Below are 23,010 nucleotides of genomic sequence, written 5' to 3' on the forward strand. Positions count from 1 at the left end.
GAAAGAAGCTTGGATTGGTAGCATTCCGACTTTGGTTCCTGTTACCGAGCTCTAATGTCGTTGAATTGACCGTGCGATCATTTAAATTTACTAGGCGCCTGTTTTGAAATTTACAGAAGAAACATTGTGCTACTTGGTGACAGATGGTGGGATGGGATGAGGCGGGGGGGAATTGGTCCGCATGGTTTGGACTGGATTGGATGGCCTAGATTAAATTAAAAATTCCTGTGGAAGGGGCAAGAATAAAATAGAGCAATACCCTCTGCAGAGGAGACTTTGGCATTGCAATAACGTCTGCTCACTGCCTCTGTGTGTGTGTATATGTGTGTACATATGTGTATTCATGCCCATGTGTGCGTTCATTTCAGAGCCACTCTGGTGGCCAGTATTTTGTCTTTGCATGTCCGTACTTACCGCCCAAGCCAGCAGAACCTCCACCCATCCTTGCAAGATTTTAGGCAGGGCTTTAGGGGCCCGATGGTAAGAGGAGAAGTTTTCTCTGGCAGGGGGAAAGTGTTTGTCCAGGAACAGGAGCCTATTTGGAGAGAGACTATTGTAGTGTCAGAAGAACCTCCAGGAGGTTGGAGGTAGGAGAATTGCTGCCTAAGACACCATGAATGCTACAGCATCGGTTTCCCTAGGCTGGAGTTCTTGGCAGTCGATCGGTGGTATTTGCAGAGCGCTTACTATTTGCAGAGCACTGTACTAAGCGCTTGGGAGAGTACAGTCCGGTAGAATTAGCTGGCACGGTTTCCTGCCCATAGCGAACAAGAATCGAATCCCCGTATTTTAGGGAGAATGGAGTGTTTTTACAAAGGGATGAATCCTTGCAGAGTACTCAGTGGTAATGGCTTGGCCAATATTGAAACCGATTTGTGAGTCCTAGGTTTGCAGGTGATTTAATTATGAAGAGAAGGCAAACTAATGACCTTCGAGGATTTGCCCTCGAAGCCAGGAACTCTGCTGCATGACTTTCATCGTACTTTGCTCAGGGCCCCATATTAGTTCTTGGTGCATTAATAGTAATAATAATAATAATGATGATGATGGCATTTGTTAAGTGCTTGCTATGTGCAAAGCACTGTTCTAAGTGCTGGGAAGGGTACAAGGTGATCAGATTGTCCCACGTTGTCACGTATTGTTCAATAATTAGGAGGATGATGGCCCAGGTTGGCTGCAGGCCTGAAATTTAATAAAATGGCAGCTGGCCCATGAAATTCATTATTTGCTTTTAACCTAAAAAACAAAAACAACCCTTGCAAATTAGTCTAGAAATTCATTTTTATTAGTATGACGAGATGGGGCAATTTTCAAGTTCTAAATCCCATTTGCAGGTATCTTATTTTTTGTTCATTCATTCATTCAGTTCATTCAATTGTATATATTGAGCGCTTACTGTGTGCCGAGCACTGTACTAAGTGCTTGGGAAGTGCAAATCGGCAACGTATAGAGACAGTCCCTACCCGACAACGGGCTCACAGTCTAGAAGGGGGAGACAGACAATAAAACAAAACAAGTAGGTAGGTGTTAATGCCATCAGAGTAAATAGAATTATAGCTATATACACATCATTAATAAAATAAGTATAGCAAATATGTACAAATAAAATAGAGCGATAAATATGTACAAATATATACATGTGCAGTGGGGAGGGAGGGGGGCGATGGGAAAGGGAGGAGGAGGAGAGGAAAAAGTGGGGGCTCAGTCTAGGAAGGCCTCCTGGAGGAGGTGAGCTCTCAGTAGGGCTTTGAAGGGAGGAAGAGAGCTAGTTTGTTGATGATATATCTGCAATATAACCTGAAGGAAAACAAACTTGTATTCAGATCTGCTGTGCTATTCTCCAAGGTGCTGACCTCTGGCACAACTGATACTTGAAAATGACTTATTGAGAGTAAACACAGTTTCTTGGATTTAAAAACAAGAGCTTCAGGGACGGTCTCTGCTGACTTCTGTTTTATTTTCCCAGGACCCGAGTAGTGGAGTGGAGCGAAATGTGTCAAGGAATAATTCTGATGATTGTCAAACTATTCAAAGTCCGAACAAGATCATTTTTTTAATCTGTTGACGTTTTTACAGCGGTCTTAGAATTTAGGCAAACAACTTCCAGTGTAGTCTTCTAGAAGATCGGCAAAATACGTAGTGAAGTGAGTTTGCAAAATATCACCAGTCCTTTTGTCAAAAAGAAAATACCGGACTGAATGATCCATTGGTCCAATCTGGGATGACAGGCCTGTTCTGGTATCTTTGGTTTTGGATAACTGAGAAGAATGAATGTTTTTGCAAGAAAGAAACCTTTCCTTATAACAATCTCTTTGTCCTCCAGGTGACAAACAGCATGTTTGGTGCTTCAAGAAAGAAGTTTGTAGAGGGTGTCGACAGTGACTACCATGATGAAAACATGTATTACAGCCAGTCTTCGATGTTCCCACATCGGTCAGAAAAAGATGTAAGTTGGAACAACCCCAGTGTATTTTCGGTCTTGATTTTTCCCACGGCACATTTTTCCCTTGAATTGAAGGCAGCAGTGTTAAAGTGGCATATCTCTAAAGAAAGGGTATGTGCATCTAGAAGATGGCAGGTGATCTGTGGCCAGTGTTTCTCCAGCTGGAGTAAACTCTCAATAAATACGACTGAATGAAATGGAGGGGTATGGGCACTTGAATAATAATAATAATGGCATTTATTAAGCATTTACTATGTGCAAAGCACTGTTCTAAGCGCTGGGGAGGTTACAAGATGATCAGGTGGTCCCACGGGGGGATCACAGTCTTAATCCCCATTTTTGCAGATGAGTTAACTGAGGCATAGAGAAGTTAAGTGACTTGCCCAAAGTCACACAGCTGACGGTTGGCGGAGCCGGGATTTGAACCCATGACCTCTGACTCCAAAGCCTGTGCTCTTTCCATTGAGCCATGCTGCTTCTCGAAGAAGACTTGTGGCCAACTTGTGCCTAGTTGAAGGAAGGTTTTTTCCTTCTTTCCTTCTTTCCTTCCTTCCCTCCGTCACTCCCTCCCTCCTTTTTTCTCTCTCTCCCTCCCTCCCTTTTTCTGTCTGAAATTTGCTCTGCCTCCTTGTGTCCCCTGATAAAGCCCTTTTTGTTTCCCTTGGAGAAAGGACGGCTGAAGAAACATCTGTCTCCTTGGGGCTAACACCAGTTATAATTCTCCGTACAAACCCTGGACAGGTGTTCTGTATGTGCAGAGGATGCCCTCAGCAGCCCTGGTTCATTCGTCCGATTGTGTTTCATTCAATAGTATTTATTGAGGGCTTACTCTGCCCTTTTTATTAAATTTCCTTCTCAAAATGGGTCATGTCTTGGGATGCACCTGCAATAAGGGCAGTTAAAATGAAATTGTCCCTTTGGCAACTGATACATGTAGTAGTAGTAGCAACAGTAGTAGTAAATGTGATATTTGTGAAGCATTTTCTATGTGCACCATGGCTTAGTGGAAAGAGCATGGGCTTGGGAATCAGAGGACATGGGTTCTAATCCCAGATCCGCCACTTGTCTGCTGTGTGACCTTGGGCAAGCCACTTAACTTCTCCGTGCCTCATCTGTAAAAATGGAGATTAAGACTGTGAGCTCCACGTGGGACAACCTGATGATCTTGTATCTACCCCAGCACTTAGAACAGTGGTCGATGCATAGTAAGTGCTTAACAGATACACTAATAAAAACTTACTAAGCACTGGGGTAGATATAGGATAATCAGATCAGGCCCAGGCCCAGGGCTATGCAGGGCTTGCTTGGGTAGCTAGCCAGGACCAAGCCAAATTAGTTTTCTTTTCATTCTGGCCCACCTAGCCCTGAGGGCAGATCAAGTTTGGAATCTGCCTGCCGAGCCCAGCTCCTAAAGGGTTTTTTTGTTGAATTTTCCAGCAAAAGGGCGAAACGTTGTTAGCTTTGATTGTTCCTTACCGAAAGCACTTTTCCTCCAAGAAGCCTTCCCTGACTAAGCCCTCATTTCCTCGCCTCCCGCCCTCTTCTGCATCACCTTTGCATTTGGATTTGTGCTCTTTATTCACCCCTCCCTCAGCACCACCGCTGCCATTGATGAGCTACCATTGATGATCCGTGAGCCCGTTGCTCAAAGAGAAGACTTAGGAAAGCACAACTCTCTTTCCCCCAGGAAACCAAAACAGGACTCTGTACATGCCTAGAGCTATATTTTAAGTTTCAGGATGCTGGGGAATTGGGTGCTCAGTACAGAAAAATAAAGTGACATGTTTCATTGAAGGAATGATAATAATAATGATAGTATTTGCTAAGCGCTTACTGTGTGCCAAGCACTGTTCTAACCCCCATTTCTTTTGTTCTCGCCCCTTTTCACCATTTTTGGTAGTATCACCCCGAATGTATTATTTCATCTCCTTCTGGTTTGTTTGTTTTTTAACTAACCACCAGTCAGCAATTATCACTGAGGTGAGACTACAGGACAGTAATCTCGCCTGATCTCGGACTGATTTAATCACTAGATTACCGATCTTGAAAAATATTTTGGTAATAAATGATCAAATACAATGCTACTATTTCGCTCTGCCCAAAGCATAATAACAAACCTATTCATTAAACTGTTCAGGCATTTAGTAAAGACTTTTGTTTTAAATCAGTTTTCCTTTAACTCATGCTCTTCCATATATCTGTTATTTATTTTAGTGTATCTCCACTGCTAGACTGCATTCATTTATTCATTCAGTAGCATTTACTGAGCACTTACTGTGTGCAAAAGCACTGTACTAAGCGCTTGACTGCAAATTCTGTGAGGGCAAGAATGAGGGCAAAACTGCTTAGGAGAGTTATCTGTGCATAGCAGTTACTGAATAAGCACGTCTGACCGTCTTTAAAGGACTTGTTCATCCTCTGCTCTCCATCCAAACTGCTCCCTGCTGATCCATGCATTTTTATTATTAATAATAATAATAATCATTGTGGTATCTGTTAAGCACTTACTGTGTGCCAGGCATTGTACTGAGCGCTGGGGCGGATACAGGCAAATCAGGTTGGACCAAGTCCATGTCCCATGTGGGGCTCACCGTCTCAATCCCCATTTTACAGAGGAGGTAACTGTGGCCCAGAGACGTGAAGTGACTTGCCCAAGGTCACACAGCAGACAAATCAAGCCTTGGCTACTGGACCAGCCTTCTCGCTGTCTCGCCCCTCTCCAGTCCATACTTTTCCGCCCAGATAATTTTTCTAAAATAAACGTTCAGTCCAAATTTCACTCACTCTTCAAAACAGTTGTTGTAGAGGTCAGTTCTCAGGGACTTCACTCTTCTATTCAGGTATTTCAAACTGCAGCAGGCTTCCCAACTTTCTAAATCAATCATTCAGTGGTATTTATTAAGCATTTACTGTGTGCAGAGAAGTGCACTGAGCGCTTGGGAGAGTACAGTATAACAGAACGGGTAGACATGTTCCTTGTCCACTATGAGCTTACAGTCTAGAGGACTGTAAATGGTAAAAACGCCTTTCCCGATAGTTGCTGGAACCTGGAAAGATTCTCACTCCAGGATTTAGGCAGAGGCCCATGGATTCCAGAGTTCCCGTGGCTTTCCGGAAGCCATTCCCAATAATAGTAGTTGTGGTATTTGTTGAGCACTTACAGCATGCCAACCACTGTACTAAGCGCTGGGGTAGAAACAAGCAAATCGGACTGATCACACTTTCTGTCTCACATAGGACTCACAGAAAAGAGGACGGGAGCCTCTTTTCCTTCACATCGGACTGGGGAGTAATTCTTCCATTTGTAATTTTTTTTTGATGTTTGCTGACAGGAAACAGCAATCAGAATGGGGTTTGGTCCCTGTTTCTCTCCTTGGCATCGCAAAGAGCATCCCTTTCTGCTGGAATTCCCTGAAGTTGGAATAGGACAAGATTAGCCTGTGGGCCTTCTCGTTGACAAGATTCTGGAGTGGTTTGGACCAATCCTGTGGGCCCTAGAGAAGTTGTGAAAGGGGAGGGATAGCTCACCCCAGCCCCTCCTACCCAGATAATCACCTGAGCTTTAGGGGGACATCTAGGACTTAACAGTTTCCCGGACTTCTCTGGGTTTGAAAGAAAAACAAAACAAAATCCCTTATGTTCCGATAGCGTTTGGCTCTCAAAACTGCTTTACAGAGTCGGCATCATTATACTGTATGACAAGCATGTGATCATTACACTCTGTCTTTTAAATTAGGAAATGGTGGGGCTCATTCCCTACTCCTTGATTGTTGATTTTCTCCCCTTGATCTAAAAATTACATAGTTATAACCAAGTTTTTGTTTTTATATCCACTGCCGCAAGATGCAGTTTGAGGAAAACAAGACGCAATTCAGGAGTTCCTAGGCTATAAACTTCCCAAAGGCAGGGGCTCTATTTGCTCTCCACTATAAATTCCTGTAAAGGCCAAGCACAGTCCCCTGCACAGTGTAAGGTGTACAGTAAAAATTTGTTGATTGTCATGAATTTGCAGCTTTACAGCTCATCTGTGAGGATTAAAAAAAATAGGTCCTCTGCTTTTCTCACCCCACCTCTTTGTTTGCACAAAAATATCATTCAAAACAAACGTGTCAGGAATAAGAGTTTTTAAAACAGTGTCCAGACTTTATATAAAAGATCCTTCAACCCATCAGTTAATTGCATTTATTGAGCTTTACATAAAATAATTACTCTACTTACAAAATTGCCCACTTTTGCTTAATTTTCATAGCCCCCAAACAGGAGAGGGGCTCTTATATGAAAAATTGAGTCTAGCAAAAAGAGGAGCAGGAGGAAAAATGGGGAAGAAAGGAGGGGAGAAGGAAGGGGTAGAGGTTTTTTATTTCTAGCGCACTCAGTGAAGTGTGGTAACCCCACTTATTCAATCAGTCATTCAGTCAGTAGTATTACTGTGTGAAGAATACTGTACTAATCGCTTGGGAGAGTTCAGTACGGAAGAGAGGGTTTAGATGATCCCTGCCCACAAGGAGCTACAGTCTAGATGGGGAGACAGACATTAAAATAAATTACAGGCAGACACAGGTTTATGTGCTGTGGAGCTGGAGGAAGGGTGTGGATGATAATGCGTAAGAGGAACCAGGTGCATAGAGGGCTTAGGAAAGTGAGGCTTATTTGGGGAAGGCCTCTTGGGAGAGATGTGATTTTAGTAAGACTCTAAAGATGGAGAGAAAGCTGCTGTGTCAGCCATGAAGAGGGAACAGGAGTTCCAAACCAGAGAGAGGATGTGGGTAAGGGGCGGACCGTGAGACAGATAAGCTGGGGAAGCATGTTGAGTCGGACTGTAGTAGAAAAGCAGCAAGGTAAGGTAGGAGGGTGAGCCGATTGTGTGCTTCAGAGCTGATGGTGAGAATTGTCTTTTTGATGCGGAGATAGGTGGGCAACCACTGAAGGTATTTTAGGAAGGGGGAGGTGTGGACTGAGTGGCTTTTCAGAAAAACGATCCATGCAGGACCCTTTCCCCTCATCCCACCGTGGTCTGGATGCATATTTCAAAAAAGAAACCTTTGCAGTTCAAGCCTTTATCCCAGGTGTTCTGACCCTGCCTGTCTTCCTAGCCTGGCACATGCCCTTATCATGGCTTTAAAACAAAAGAAAACAAAAACCCCAAGCTTTTATTTCCCTCTCAAAAATTTAGCAGGGGAGGGGGATTTTTTAGGGGAGGCAGTTTGATGAGTAAATATGGTAGACTACTACTAAAAATAGCAGCGTGGTATTTGTAAAGTGCTTACAATGTGCCAGGCACTGTACTAAACGCTGGGGCAGCTGCAAACTCATCAGGTTGGACACAATCCATGCCCCACATGGGGCTCACAGTCTTAATTCCCATTTTACAGATGTGGTAACTGAGGCACAGAGAAGTGAAGCGACTTGCTCAGAGTCACACAGCAGACACATGGCAGAGCTGGGACTAGAATCCAGGTCCTCCTGAGTCCAGGCCTGTGCTCTATCCACTAGGCCATACCACTTTTCTGCCAAAAACCAAGGTGTTCTACATATACCTGAGTTCAACATGTTCTTCCTCTCCAGTCTTATGACTTTCACTATTTCACAAAGTAGCACCTTCCCTTTACCAGAGATACTCCAATCAATCAGTCAGTCAGTCAGCGGTATGTATTGGGGGCCTACTCTGTGCTGAACACTCTACTAATGGCTTGGGAGAGTACCGTAGGATAAGCAAACACAGACCTCTCCCCCAGTAATAACTCCCCTTTTCCTAAATACTCAAAGACACTCACGTTTCCAAATGATCTTTTCCTAATATGGCATGCTACTTTCAAAAAGATATACAGGATATTTTCAAGACACACTCACTTTCACTACTTTTCATCAGTATTGTTATTATTATTATTATTTGGGGAAGCTTCAGGGTTCTATTTTAATTGTTGCCCTGATGAAAAGTAGTGAAAGTGAGTGTGTCTTGAAAATATCCTGTATATCTTTTTCAACCGCAGAGACTCCAAACCTAGCCCGGGTGTTTACTATGGAACATGTCCTAGTCAAGCGCTTAGTACAGTGCTGCACTTGCAAGGATGTGCTCAGGAAATGCCATTGACCATCATTTATGGTACGCTACTGTTGAGGGGAAGCCGAAAGCATAGTCAGAAGCTGCCGGGCTTGTAGTAAGGGGAAGAAGCAGAACTGTAGCGAGAGTTATTTCGACGAGCGAAGAAACGTCCGCCGTCCCATCTTCTTCTCCTAGCTGTCGCGGTTCGGAGTTTCCCTTTGGTGGCCGTGACTTTCCGTGTGAATCCGGTGGCCTCTTTTACTGCCGTTCACTCTCTCTCAGTTGTTTTCCGCTCTCCCCTTTGCTGCCACCCTTCCTGTTCCGGATTATCCGGCCCTGTCCGTGGGATTGGGGAGATGAGCCGGGAAGATTGTGGCTGGCAGGGGGGGAGGAAGTGGGAGGCTGTGCGTGTATGTGTGTGCGCACCCGCCCGCCCCTGCATGTACGCTAAATAAAATACTGCAGGAGGAATTCATCCCAGCATCAGCCCCCCACATCCCAGCTGCACACAGTTGCCTCATATGTAAAATGGGGACTGAGACTGAGTCCCATGTGGGACAACCTGATTATCTTGTATCCCCCCCAGCGCTTAGAACAGTGCTTGGCATATAGGAAGAGCTTAACAAATACCAGAATTATTAATTAGTATTATGTTGTGTGGTTTGAACTGTGTTCTCCCTGAGTATTGGTAACATATGGTTCAGGCAAGATTTACTATGATAATAATTGCGGTATTTGTTAAGCACTTACAATGTGCCAAGCACTATTCTAAGCATTGGGATAGAAACAAGGTAATCAGGTTGGACACAGTTCAACTGTTTGCTGAGCGACCTCTGAATGAGAAGACCAACATGTTATGTTGTGTGGTTTGAACTGTGTTCTCCCTGAGTTTTGGTAACATATGGTTCAGGCAAGATTTACTGTGATAATAATTGCGGTATTTGTTAAGCACTTACAATGTGCCAAGCACTATTCTAAGCACTGAGGTAGAGACAGGGTAATCAGGTTGGACACAGTTCAACTGTTTGCTGAGGAAACTCTGAATGAGGAGACTGACACTAACATTGTATCCACTAGATACTCAAGGAAAACTTGCAAGGAGCCATAAGCTCCTTGTGGGCAGGAATTTTGTCTGCCTATTCTTTTGCATTGTCCTCTCCCGAACCCTTACACAAAGTAAGCACTCAATAAATGCCATTGATAGATGCAGAGCGCAAGTGATTTATTCATTCATTCAGTCATATTTATTGAGTGTTTACTGTGTGCAGAGCACTGTATTAAGCACAGGGATAGATAGAAGGCAATCAAATTAAACAAAGTCCCCTGTTCCACATGGGGCTCTCAGTCTTAATCCCCATTTTAAAGATAGCGAACTGAGGCACGGAGAAGTGAAATGACTTGCCCCAGGTCACAGAGCAGCAAGTGGCGGAGCCAGGATTAGAACCCAGATCATTTTGGCTCCCAGGCCTGTGCTCTGTCCACTAGACAGTTGATGATGCTGTTGGAAGATGTAGTTATTGTCATGTCTGCTGTGGGCTATGCAAGCCCACTTCAGTCAGCTCTGCCGTAACACTTGCTTTCAGAATGTGTTTTGGACAAAACACATTTAGAGAATTGGGGAACATTACAATGAACCCCAAACTCATGTGCCTATCTCTAAATTCTGTTGCTTCCCCTAACTGTATTTCATTTTAGTTTGTCTTCTGGGGTAGGTTGTTACGGTCCTTGTGGGCAGCGCTTTCTCTGCTAATTCTGTCGTAGTCACCTAAGCATTTCAAAGAGTCAGCAGTCAGTAAAGCACGATTGATTGATCGATTGATCATGAACGTGTCTGGACTTCGCATCCCACGTTGTCCAAGAAACTGCTTGTGCGCCTACAGGAAGTTTGAAATGCCACCCCCCCAGTAATCTGCCCAAAGTAAGCGCTCAATAAATACGATCAATAAGAGTATTACAGCACCAGCTTGTTAGTTGAAAGCTTTTGCAAAAGCGCCACTGTTCCTTCACTTTATAGGAAAACTGGGCGGAATGTATTGCTGAGATGGTGTCCAGTGTGTTTATAGTATAACGACCCCAGTGTTAAGTGCAGTGCTTGGCGTATAAGTGCTTAGCAAATAACACAGTTACAGTTGTTGTGCGTTACAACATTCGGTTGCAAGTTGGAGAATTCACACCATTCAACTGTGCACATAGCAAGCGTTCAGTAAATACCACTGATTGATGGATTGATAACTACAAACCTAAACCATGATGGGAGAAGCTGTTATAAATTCTGCTGGGGCAAAGATGTGATAACCAATAAGTCCTGTCCCCACAAATCAACCACTTGGTTGTTGTTAATATTCATTCATTCATTCAGTCGTATTTATTGAGCGCTTACTGCATGCAGAGCCCTGTACCAAGTGCTTGGAAAATACGATTCAGCAACAAATAGAGATAATCTCTGCCCACAACGGGCTTACAGTCCAGAAGCTGGGAGACAGACATCAAAACAAGTAAACAAGCAAGCAGAAGCCTCTGAGAAATGCACAGTTATTGGTCTGGTAGAGGAGCGGGAACAAGTCAAATCGGCAAACTGAAATAGATCAAAGAGACCCATCATAAAGCCTTTGATCCTGCTCAATAACTGGAGTGGCTCTTCAAAACAGTAAGGAGTGGGAACTGGTTATATGCTGGTCTCGGTGAATTGCTTCCGATTTTTGATCTCTAACAGTAGATTATTGTTCATTGATGCGCTTGATTAAGGCCAGTTTTGGCATAATATGCCACAGCAGTCTTTCACGGATGGAAATAACCCTTCAGGACTATTTATGAGCTTTCCTGTGGCTTGATACTGGCTGGATATGTTGCTTCTTGGGGGAGATGTTGCTTCAGGGTTCTCGGTTAGTTTTAAGGCTTCCTTCTGTCTCCTTTCAACACCAATAACTTTGCTTCCTGTCCTACATTTCTTCTTCCAGTTAGTGAATATCTGTGCAGAGCGCTGAACTAAACGCTTGAGAGCGTTCAGTGGAGTTAGGCGACATGAGCTCCGTCCTGAGGATATTACAATCCAGTGGCAGGGCCAGACGTTAAAATAATTTAGTTAAGAGGAAGCAGTGGGGTATAAAGCAGTATAAATAAGTACACAGGCAGGGTGTGATCACTCTGTGATTGTGAGGTGCAAGTGTGAAAGTGGCAGGTGGGAGAAATAGGGTGGGAGGTACTGCCACTGACCCCTTGTGCACATCCTCCCTTGGGCTTGGAACTCCCTCCTTCACCCCCAAAAGTCCACCACTGTTCCCACCTAAAATCACATCCCTCTCAAATTCACATCTCCTCCGTGAGGCCTTCCCCGACTAAGCCCTTTATTTCCCCTCTCCGCCCTCCCCTCTGCGTCAACTCTGCATTTGGCTGTGTACCCCATAAGCATTTTGCTAATCACCCCAGCCCCACAGCACTCATATACATAAAAATAATTATTATTATGGTATTTGTTTAAGCATTTACTATGTGCCAAGCACTCCTCAAAGCACTGGGATAGATACAAGGTAATCAGGTTGTCCCACGTCGGGCTCACAGTCTTAATCACCATTTTCCAGGTGAAGGAACTGTGGCACTGAGAAGTTAAATGGCTTGCCTAAGGTCACACAGCCTACAAGAGACGGAGTTGGGATTAGAACCCACGCCCTCAGACTCCCAAGCCTGTGCTCTTGCCACTAAGCCACACTGCTTCTCATCTACACATCCTTCTACACTGCTGATTCTCCTACCCATAATTTTAATGTCTGCCTCCCCTGTAAGCTTCTGTGGGCAGGGATTCTTTGTCAAAAAACCTTGTATTTGTTAAACACTTACTATGTGCCAGTTCTTTTAGACTGTGAGCCCGCTGTTGGGTAGGGACATATAGAGATACTATATGTTGCCAATTTGTATTTCCCAAGTGCTTAGTACAGTGCTCTGCACATAGTAAGCTCTCAATAAATACGATTGATGATGATGATGATGTGCCAGGCACAGTTCTAAGCACTGGGGTGGATACAGGCTAGTCAGGTTGGACACAATCCCTGGGGATCTGCCCCATATGAGTTGGGAGGGAATTCCAGGCAGAGAGGAAGATGTGGACTTGTTCTTTCCCTCTATTCATTCAATCGTATTTATTGAGCACTTACTATGTGCAGAGCACTCTACTAAGCGCTTAGGAGGTACAAATTGGCAACACATAGAGACGGCCCCTACCCAACAACGGGCTCACAGACTGTACCATGTTTGCCAACCCTTTTGTAGTGTACTATTCCAAGCGCTTAGTACAGTGCTCTATACATAGTAAGTGCCCAATAAATACCATTAATGATGATGGTGATGAAGTGATGAAACAGATGAGAACAAAGTTCAGTGAGTAGGTTGGCTGGAGAGGAATGGTGTAGACGAGCTGCCGTATAGAGGGAGAGGGGTGAGGATGAAGGGAGGGGAAAAAGAACCGACTGAGTACCTTAGAGGCGATAGTTTGGCGTGTCAGCCGGATGCTCAGAGGGGTGGGTAACAATTAGACGCTTTAGAGGAGTAGGGAGATGTGTGCTGAATGGTCAGGCAGCAGCGTTAAATCTCTACCGAAAAGGGCAGACGGGAGAGGCAGGTAGGTTTCCCAGCAGGCTGATGCAGTGGGCAAGTTGGGACATGACTGGTGCCTGAAACAGCGTAGAGTCAGTTTAGATGGAGAAGAAAGGGCGTGGAGACCTTGTGGAGAAAGAACGGCAGATTTGGTGACAGACATCAAGGATGGCCTAAGAGGCCTGAGGGGTGAGGAGGGCGATGATGTCAGTTGCCATGAGCAAGTTAGGTGGAGGTGAGGATTTGGGAGGGAAGATTTGGAGCTCAGTTTCGGGCAGTTTGAGCTTGAAGTGATGGCGGGGCACATGTGGAGAGACGTCCTGGTGGCAGAAGGAGATGTGAAAATGCAGAGGAGGAGAGAGGGCGGGGGCACGGAAGGTAGATTTGGGATGGTAGAGGAAGCTGTGGAAGCAGTTAAGCTCCCCGAGGAGATGAGCGTAGTGTGAAAAATGAAGGGCATCCAGAACTGAGCCACAGAGAGCTAAGGAGCTAAGCCAGAAGAAGAGCAGAAAGGACTGAGAAGGAGAAGCCAGAGAGGTAATAATAATAATTGTGGTATTTGGTAAGCGTTTACTATGTGCCAGACACTGCACTCAGCTCTGGGGTGGATACAGGCAAAGCGGGTTTGACACATGCCCCACATGGGGCTCACGGTCCTAATCCCCATTTTACAGATGAGGTAACTGAGGCACAGAGAAGTTAAGTGACTTGCCCAAGGTCACACAGCAGACGAGTGGCGGAGCCAGGATTAAAACCCATGACCTCTGACTCCCAAGCCTGTGCTCTTGCCACCAGGCTATGTTGCTTCTCATAAATGAGAAGGGATGGGGTTGGAGAATCAGGTGAAGGAGTTAGAGATCCTTGGCTGTGTCTTCCAAAACTATATTTAGGAGATTTGAAGACACCTAAGGTATTCCCTCTAGACTTTAAGCCTGCTGTGGGTAGGGAACGTGTCCACCAACTGTTATACTGCTCCCTGCCAAGAACTTAGTACAGTGCTCTGTACACAGTAAGCACTCAACAAATAGGGTTGACTGATATTTTTCTCTGTCCTTCTCTTGGGTGTGACCTTTTTTAGGATTACGACGCTCTGTTTGGGAACCCCAAAGCAAACATTTTCATCATATGGCCAGTGGTTGTAGCTGCAGGTTTGAGGTTTCCTCACCCTCACCCAGTTTCCCCCCTGACCCCACCCCACCTTCTTTAGGCAATTTGAAGGGGCTCCTGCACAACCTTGCCACTTTTCCCCTTCTTCCTCTTCCATTTGCCACCTTTCCCAGTCTATGCAACTGGGAGGCCAGGATTTCACTTGGGCGTCTCACAGCCATTCACTCGGGCAAAGCAGAGGTCATCTGAACTGCCCCGGCATTGCTAGCTCATCTGCCCTCCATTGCATTTTCTCCTCCGTTGGCACCTCCATTCCCCATGACTGGGGAAGCGCTTAATACGGTGCTCTGCACACAGTAAGCGCTCAATAAATATGATTGATGATGATGATGACGGCATGCTTCCGTGCCGCGTGGGGCAAACAGCAACACACAAGAGCACAACGGCTTGCGGGGAGAAGTGGCCCCCAGCCCTGCCTGGCAAAGCACTGCTCAACCCATCTCATTTTAGACTTTGAGCCCCTTTTAGACTGTGAGCCCACTGTTGGGTAGGGACTGTCTCTATATGTTGCCAGTTTGTACTTCCCAAGCGCTTAGTTCAGTGCTCTGCACATAGTAAGCGCTCAATAAATACGATTGATGATGATGGTGATGATCTCATTCCCTCAGGCCTCTCCACGGTCAAACCCTCGACCGCCGTCCATTCATTCATTCACTCGTATTTACTGGGCTCTTCCCATGTGCAGAGCACTGTACTGAGCGCTTGTATAGCAGTAAACAGAGACATTCCCTGACTTGAGTGCGCTTCCCTAGGCCACTTGAAACAGTCGAGAGAACCAGCTCATCACTGGGGAAAATTCTCCCTCCCTGGTTTTGTAGAGGGCACCGGGGAAATGATACCAGAGGTAATTTTTTTTTTTAATCGTGCTTACGTGTTCTTCTAAACCGAATTTGGCTCTGAGTTCCAAGGTCGCTAGATTATTTCTTTTGGGGTTCACTCTGCACCTCTTCCACCAAAGTTTAGGGTTGGAGTGAGGGATCAAAAATGACCCCGAATGTCTTCCATTTTGCAGCAGATTGGCTAGGAAGATATTCAGAAAAGGACCCTGGCAAAGTCAAGGGATCAGGGAGAGGGGATTTTGTCTCTTTGGTGATATCTAGGGTAGCTGGGTGATAGCAGATTTCTGCAGGTGAATTCAGTGACTTTTTGTCATAGAATCACTGTCATTCTGTTAATGAAAAAAAATCTTTTATAAAGACATAATTGAAGGATTCTTATTACAATGAAAATTATTATACCCTAAAGAGTGGGAAATTACTGTAGTAAACAGTGATTTTCAACTGCTAACTTTACAGATTTCTAGACATTAACAAATGAGTTCAAGAGCTTTGCCAGTCTTGCAATCAATTAGTCAGACATATTTAACAAGCTCTTACTGAGTGCAGAACACTGTACTAAGTGCTTAGGAGATTACATTTTAACAAAGCTAGTAGGTACGTTTCCTGCCCACAATGCTTGCTATTTCTAATTCATTCAATCATATTTATTGAGCATTTACTGTGTGCAGAGCACTGTACTAAGCACTTGGGAGGTACAAGTTGGCAACATATAAAGATGGTCCCTACCCAACAACGGGCTCACAGTCTAGATGGGGGAGACAGACAACAAAACAAAACATGTGGACAACTGTCAAGTCGTCAGAACAAATAGAATTAAAGCTAAATGCACATCATTAATGTGACACAGTGGAGAACAATAGCTCCAGAAAAGGAGACCAAAAGGAACGGCACCTTTTGAGACTGAAGCTACAGAGAGTGAGTCACAAGTGTGAGTGTAGTGCTTTGTTCAGTGTCACAACAGTGAGAGGGAATGCAGGAGGATTTTGTTCTTCTTACCTGCTCCTTGCTGCTGCCCTCTTTTCAGTCATATTTATTGAGTGCTGACTGTGTGCAGAGCACTGTATTAAGTGCTTGGGAGAGTACAGTATAACAATAAAGCAGACACATTCCCTGCCCACAATGAGCTTACAGTCTAGAGGGGGAGACAGACATTCAGATAAATAAAATGACAGATATGTGTATGCTCTTGGGGCTGGGAATGGGGATGAATAATGGGAGCACGTCAGGGTGACTCAGAAGGAAGTGGGAGAAGAGGAAAGGAGGGCTTAGTCAGGGAAGGCCTCTTGGAGGAGATGGGCCTTCAGTAAGGATTTAAAGGGGGGATATATGAAGAGGGAGGACGTCCCAGGCCAGAGGCAGGACGTGGGCGAGAGGTCAGCAGCAACATAGGCGAGATTGAGGTACAGTGAGAAGGGTAGTATTAGAAGAGTGAAGTGTGCGAGCTGGGTTGTAATAAGATGAGGTAGGAGGGGTCAAGGTGATTGTTTTAAAGCTGGTGGTCGGGAGTTCCTTTTTGATGCGGCGGTGGGTGGTTTCTGGGCCTCTAATCTCTCCATGCTTCACTCCATTGCATAGATCATGGTTACACAGTGTAAAACATCATTGTACATACGTCTCCCCACTCCCCCAAAAGCCTTCAGTCATTATCCATTCTTCTCCAGATCAAGCAGAAGCTGGTGATCTCTGGTTTTAAGCCGGCCTATCAGCCCTCTCCCTCTTCTCAGCTTCCCTCCCCCTGGCACGGACTCCTCCGACCTCTTGCTCACCCCCTTCCTCCTGTCTGAAGCATCCTTCCCCTCCAAATCGTCCAGAACATAACTTTCCCCATCTTCTAAGCTCTTCTGAAAACCCAGCTCATCCAGGAGGCTTTCTCCAATTCATTTTGCTTCTCTCCAGGGCACACCTTCCTAGTTAGGATCTTAGCACTTTATACCCCATCTCTAATCTCATCTTGTCTTAGGCCACCGAGTCATCTCCGACCCATAGCGACACTGTAGACACATCTCTCCCAGGACGCCTCACCTCCATCTGCAGTCGTTCTGGTTGTGTACCCATACACTTTTTGTGTTAAAAATACACAAGTAGTTTTTACCATGGCCTCCTTCCGCACAGTCACCACCCTCAACTCTCTCCTTTGCTGCTGCTGCCCGGCACAGGGGAGTTTTGACTTACAGCATATTGCCTTATACTCACTAGCCACTGGCCAAGCCGGGAGTGGAATAGGTACGCCTCTGCTTGACTCTCCCTCCTGTTGTCGACCCTGATAAAGTACTGGAAACTCTCCAGGCGTGACCGTGAGAGGGGCCACCTCTAATGAGAAGCAGCGTGGCTCAGTGGAAAAAACACGGGCTTTGGAGTCAGAGGTCATGGGTTCAAATCCTGCCTCCGCCACTTGTCAGCTGTGTGACTTTGGGCAAGTCACATTAACTTCTCTGTGCCTCGGTTACCGCTTCTGTCAAATGGGGATTAAGACTGTGAGCTCCCCGTGGGACAACCTGTTAGCCTTGTAACCTCTCCAGCACTTAGAACAGTGCTTTGCACATAGTAAGCACTTAATAAATGCCATTATTAGAGGTTGTGAGTTCGAATCCTGGCTCTGCCACTTGTCTGCCGTGTGACCTTGGGCAGGTTACTTAACTTCTCTGTACCTCAATTCCCTCCTCTGGAAAATGGGGATGAAGACTGTGAGCCCCATGGGGGAACAACCTGATTACCCTGTATCTACCCCAGCGCTTAGAACAGTGCGTGGCACATAGTAAGCGCTTAATAAATACCAAAATTATTATTATTAAGTAGGGAGAACAGCTTTCTCCACCCTCATGTACTTCCAACCACCCATAGCCCATTTTTACAAATCCACTTACACACTCTTATGGTTAAGCCTTTAATCATCCACAGATCTGTCTTTTCATTCTCCTCATCTTCCTATCTCTATTTTAGTAAGGTTTTTGAGGTCAGGAGTTGTGTTTTCTAACTCTGTCGTACTCTCCCGAGCACTTACTTTAGGGTTCTAGTACACAGAAGGTGCTCAATAAATGCCGTTTATTGTTTCGGGTGCAGATTTGAAAACGCTTAAACCTACTGATTAACATTCAAATGTGCCCATTGATTCTTTCCCTCTCCTACATGAAGAAGAGCTCTGGGTTCTCTCCCAAGTGGGCAAAGAGGCCCAGTTGCATAGAGTAGAGGCAGGGTCGGTTTTCTATTTCTTGCCTTTTTCCCATGTGTATAATTTTCTCTCCATCCCTCTCGTGTGAGTCTGCTTCACCAGCGCTCTGACTTGCCTTCATTCATTTCTTCACCTTCATTTCTTCATTTCTCACCTTCATTCTGTCGCTCCCACTGTAGCAATACCTTGGGTATGTGTGTCTGCTCATCTCTCCGACTGTTCCTCTCTTTCTCTCCAATAACAGTAATAATCATGGTATTTGCTTATGTGCCCTGCATTGAGATGAGCACTGTGGTAGAGAGATTTGGAGCAGATCAGACCCAGTCCCTGCCCTCTTTCACTACCTCTGCTTTTCTCTGAGGGTTTTGCTTTCTCATATTCCCTGGAAGCAACGAGACGTTTTAGACTGTGAGCCCACTGTTGGGTAGGGACTGTCTCTATATGTTGCCAACTTGGACTTCCCAAGCGCTTAGTACAGTGCTCTGCACACAGTAAGCGCTCAATAAATACGATTGATGATGATGGAAAAAGCACGGGCTTGGGAGTCCGAGGACCTGGGTGCTAATCCCGGCTCTCCCCTTGTCTGCTGTGTGACCTTGGACAAGTCACTTAGTTTCTTATGAATCAGTTTCTTCAAATGTAAAACGAGGAGTAAATCCAACTCCCTCTTAAATAAATTTTGAGCCCCAAATGGGACTTGGACTGTCTCCGGCCTGATTATCTTATATCAACTCCAGTGCTTGGCATACAAATGCCATAATTATTACTAGCCCTTCTTAAGGAACATCTTGATCTAACTCCTGGAAATAAGTGAATCCAAGTCAGCCTGGGGGCCCTCCAGATGTGGAGAACAGGTCAATTCCATGGAATCCATAAGTCAACGATATGTATTGAGCATTTACTGTGCGCAGAAAGGTGTAATGAGGACTCTCCTGTGGTTGGGAGATATATTCCCCGCCCACAAAGAGCTTACAGTCTGGAGGGAAAATATCCCTTTGAAGATTGGAGTCCTGTACCTTTCAGTGACCTGGAAACTACTCCTGTGGGCTTTATCCCAATCTCTGGGAATCTCTTAGCAAAGCTACCCCTTCCCTACCTGTTTCCTCAAGAGAAAACTTGTTACCTTTACTGGAGCATTTCTGCGGCTACTTTCAGGTCAGTTTCTGAAAAGCAAGTGATTTAGGAAATCAGTTACAAAGGAATAAAAGTCCAGGGGTAGTAGTAGTAGCTGTATCTATTCAGCACAAACAGCTGCAGGGGAAATCCTTAGGTGAGAAATAGCATTCCTGGCCCCTAAGGGGATCGCGGTCTAAGAATAGAGGAGCTGATGACAGGCGCATGAGGAAAGCTGGAAAAGGAAAAACACCAAACCACATAAAATACAAGAGCAATGATGAAATACAAGTGAAGCTAAAAGAGGAATCAGTTAAGCAGTGGTATTTGTTGAGGGCTGACTGTGTGCAGAGCACTTTTAAGCACCGGGAAAAGTACAATAAAAATAATAATAACTGTGGTATTTGTTAAGTGCTTATTATATGCCAAGCACTGTTCTAAGCTCTAGGGTAGATGCAAGGTAATTCATTCCTTCATTCAGTCGTATTTATTGAGCGCTTACGTGTGCAGAGGACTGTACTAAGCGCTTCGGAAGTACAAGTTGGCAACATATAGAGACGGTCCCTACTCAGCAGTGGGCTCATAGTCTAGAAGGGGGAGACAGAGAACAAAACAAAACATATTAACAAAATAAAATAAATAGAATAGATATGTACAAATAAAATAAATAAATAAATAGAGTAATAAATGTGTACAAACATATATACATATATACAGGTGCTGTGGGGAAGGGAAGGAGGTAAGATGGGGGGATAGAGGGGGGACGAGGGGGAGAGAAAGGAAGGGGCTCAGTCCCCGTGGGACAACGTGATCACCTTGTATCCCCCAAGTGCTTAGAACAGTGCTTTGCACATAGTAAGCGCTTAATAAATGCCATCGTTATTACTATTAGTAGTAGTAGTAGTATGCAGAGCACTGTACTAAGCATTTGGGAGAGTACAGTATAATAGACAGAGTCCCTGTCCATAGTAATAACAATAATAATAATAGTAATAACACTAATGGCATTAAGTACTTACTATGTGCAAAGCCCTAGGATAAGCTTATAGTCTAGAGAGGGAGGCAAAGCACTGTTCTAAGCGCTCGGATAAGCTTATAGTCTAAAGAGGGAGAGAGACAGTAATATAAGCGAATTAAATAAGTGCTGTGGGATTCGGGGGGGACCATCATCATCATCATCAATGGTATTTATTGAGCGCTTACTATGTGCAGAGCACTGTACTAAGCGCTAGGGAAGTACAAATTGGCAACACATAGAGACAGTCGCTACCCAACAGTGGGCTCACAGTCTAAAAGGGGGAGACAGAGAACAAAACCAAACATACCAACAAAATAAAATAAATAGGATAGATATGTACAAGTAAAATAAATAGAGTAATAAATATGTACAACCATATATACATATATACAGGTGCTGTGGGGAAGGGAAGGAGGTAAGATGGGGGGATGGAGAGGGGAACGAGGGGGATGGAGAGGGGGACGAGGGGGAAAGGGAGCACGTCAGGGCGATGCAGAAGGGAGTGAGAGAAGAAGAAAGGAGGGTTTCGCCAGGGAAGGGCTTTTGGAGAAGATGTGCTTTCAGTAAGGCTCCGTTGTGGGGGAGGGTAATTGTCTGTCGGATATGAGGAAGGAGGGCGATCCAGGCCAGAGGCAGGATGTGGGCGAGGGGTCGGCGGCGAGCTAGACAAGTTGGAGGCACAGCGAGGAGGTTAGCGTTAGAGGAGCAAAGTACGCGGGCTGGGTTGTAGTAGGAGAGTAGTGAGGTGAGTTAGGCGGGGGCAAGGGGATTGACTGCTTTAAAGCCAGCGGTGAGTTTCCATTTGATGCAGAGGTGGGTGGACAACCAGGAGTTTCTTGAGTGGGGAAATATGGACCGAACCTTTTTGTAGAAGAACGACCTGGGCAGCAGAGAGAAGTGTTTGTTAAGTGCTTATTATGTGCCCGACGTGATTCGAAATGCTGGGGTAGATGTAAGGTGATCATTTCGGATGCAGTCCCTGTCCTGCTCAGACTAGGTAGGAAGGAGTAGGATTCAATCCCCATTTTTATGGACGAGGAAACGGAGGCACAGGGAAGTGAAGTTACTCGTCCAAGGTCACCCAACGGACAAGTGGTGGAGCCGGGATTAGAATCCATGTCCTTTTCATTCATTCATTCCTTCAGTTGTATTTATTGAGCGCTTATACGTTGCCAACTTATACTTCCCAAGCGCTTAGTACAGTGCTCTGCACACAGTAAGCGCTCAATAAATACGATTGATTGATTACTGTGTGCAGAGCACTGTACTAAGCGCTTGGGAAGTACAATTCAGCAATAAAGAGAGACAATCCCTCCCCGCACCGGGCTTGTAGTCTAGAAGGGGGGAGACAGACATCAAAACAAGGAAACAGGCATCAATATAAATATAGAGAATTGCAGATATGTACGTGTATACACAAGTGCTGTGGGGAGGGGGGGTAGAGCAAAGAGAAAGAGTTGGGGTGACATGGGAGAGGGGGAGCTGAGGAAAAGGAGAGCCTAGTCTGGGAAGGCCTCTTGGAGGAGGTGAGCCTTCAGTAGGGCTTTGAAGAGGGGAAGTGTGATTCTTTGGTGGATTTGAGGAGGGAGGGCATTCCGGGTCAGGGATCGACGGCAGGACAGGTGAGAACAAGGCACAGTGAAAAGGTAAGTAGCAGGGAGAACAGGAATTGAATCCCCATTTTGCAATTGAGGAAGCCGAGGCGCAGAGAAGGGAAGTGACTTTCTCAGGGTAACACATCAGCCAAGCTGTAGAGCTAAGGTTCGAGCCAGGTCCTCCAGCTTTCAGGACATTCTTTAGGCCACGCTGTTTATGTTGGAGGGAGGGAGATTCTAGGAGGGGTTTGAATGGGTGGAGAATTGCAGTGTGCCTGTCCGTGGGGAGGGAGGGAGTTCCAAGCCAGGGGGAACCACATGAGCTAGAGAGCAACCAGTCAGTGCTCTTTATTGAGCACTCATCATGTGCAGAGTACTGTACTAAGCACTTGGGAGAGTACAGTAGAGTTGGTAAACTCCTGGTGATCCCTGCTATCAAGAAGCTTACAATCTATATAGGGAGGCAGATAGTAAAATAAATTAGAGATAGGGATATGCACGTAAATGCTGTAGGATTGGGCCTTGGATGCTATGCGTGGTACAGCTAGAAGGTTAGCTTGGGAGGAAAGACAGCAAATTGAGGAATGGCTGTGAAGAGAGCAGATATGGCAAGATGGGAGGTGGACAGCTTTGACGGGACGAGTGATGGGCCGAGCAGTACATCAGGAAGGTGATCCGTGTAGTGTGGATTGGAGCTTAGCGACACTAGCAAAGTGGCTAATGCAATATGCTAGCCGTGACAAGGCCAGAGGGTGGGACAGGAGAGTAGCAAGTTGGATGGAGAGGAAAGGGTGGATCAGGAAGATGTTGTGCAGGAAAAACCACTAGGATTTGGCAGGAGACTGGTTAATGACAAAGTACAAAAAATAAAACTGAAAGAGCAGCAACACGCAGTAGGTATTTTTCCAATTCTAAAGAATCCAATTTTCCAGACGTCTTCAATCCAGGTACAGTTTGGGTTTGAAACAATGTGTATGTTGAAAATGTTTTTAGGCTGTGCTTAGTGCTGCTATAGCTAGTAGTTAGGGTGGATATA

General features: G+C 45.3%; 1 protein-coding gene across 3 annotated transcripts in view; it reads left to right on the plus strand.

Moving 5' to 3' along the window:
* Positions 1 to 23,010, plus strand: part of CNOT2 (CCR4-NOT transcription complex subunit 2) — a 121,191-nt gene that overhangs the window by 57,829 nt on the left and 40,352 nt on the right. For all 3 annotated transcript variants that reach the window (XM_038756243.1, XM_038756241.1, XM_038756242.1), the window contains one exon: positions 2,324 to 2,446. In XM_038756243.1, the coding sequence (XP_038612171.1) occupies positions 2,336 to 2,446 (111 nt within the window). In that variant the 5' untranslated portion in view covers positions 2,324 to 2,335. The remainder of the gene's footprint in view (positions 1 to 2,323; positions 2,447 to 23,010) is intronic.

Source organism: Tachyglossus aculeatus, chromosome 14 (genome assembly GCF_015852505.1).
Source record: "Tachyglossus aculeatus isolate mTacAcu1 chromosome 14, mTacAcu1.pri, whole genome shotgun sequence".
Lineage (NCBI taxonomy): Eukaryota > Metazoa > Chordata > Mammalia > Monotremata > Tachyglossidae > Tachyglossus > Tachyglossus aculeatus.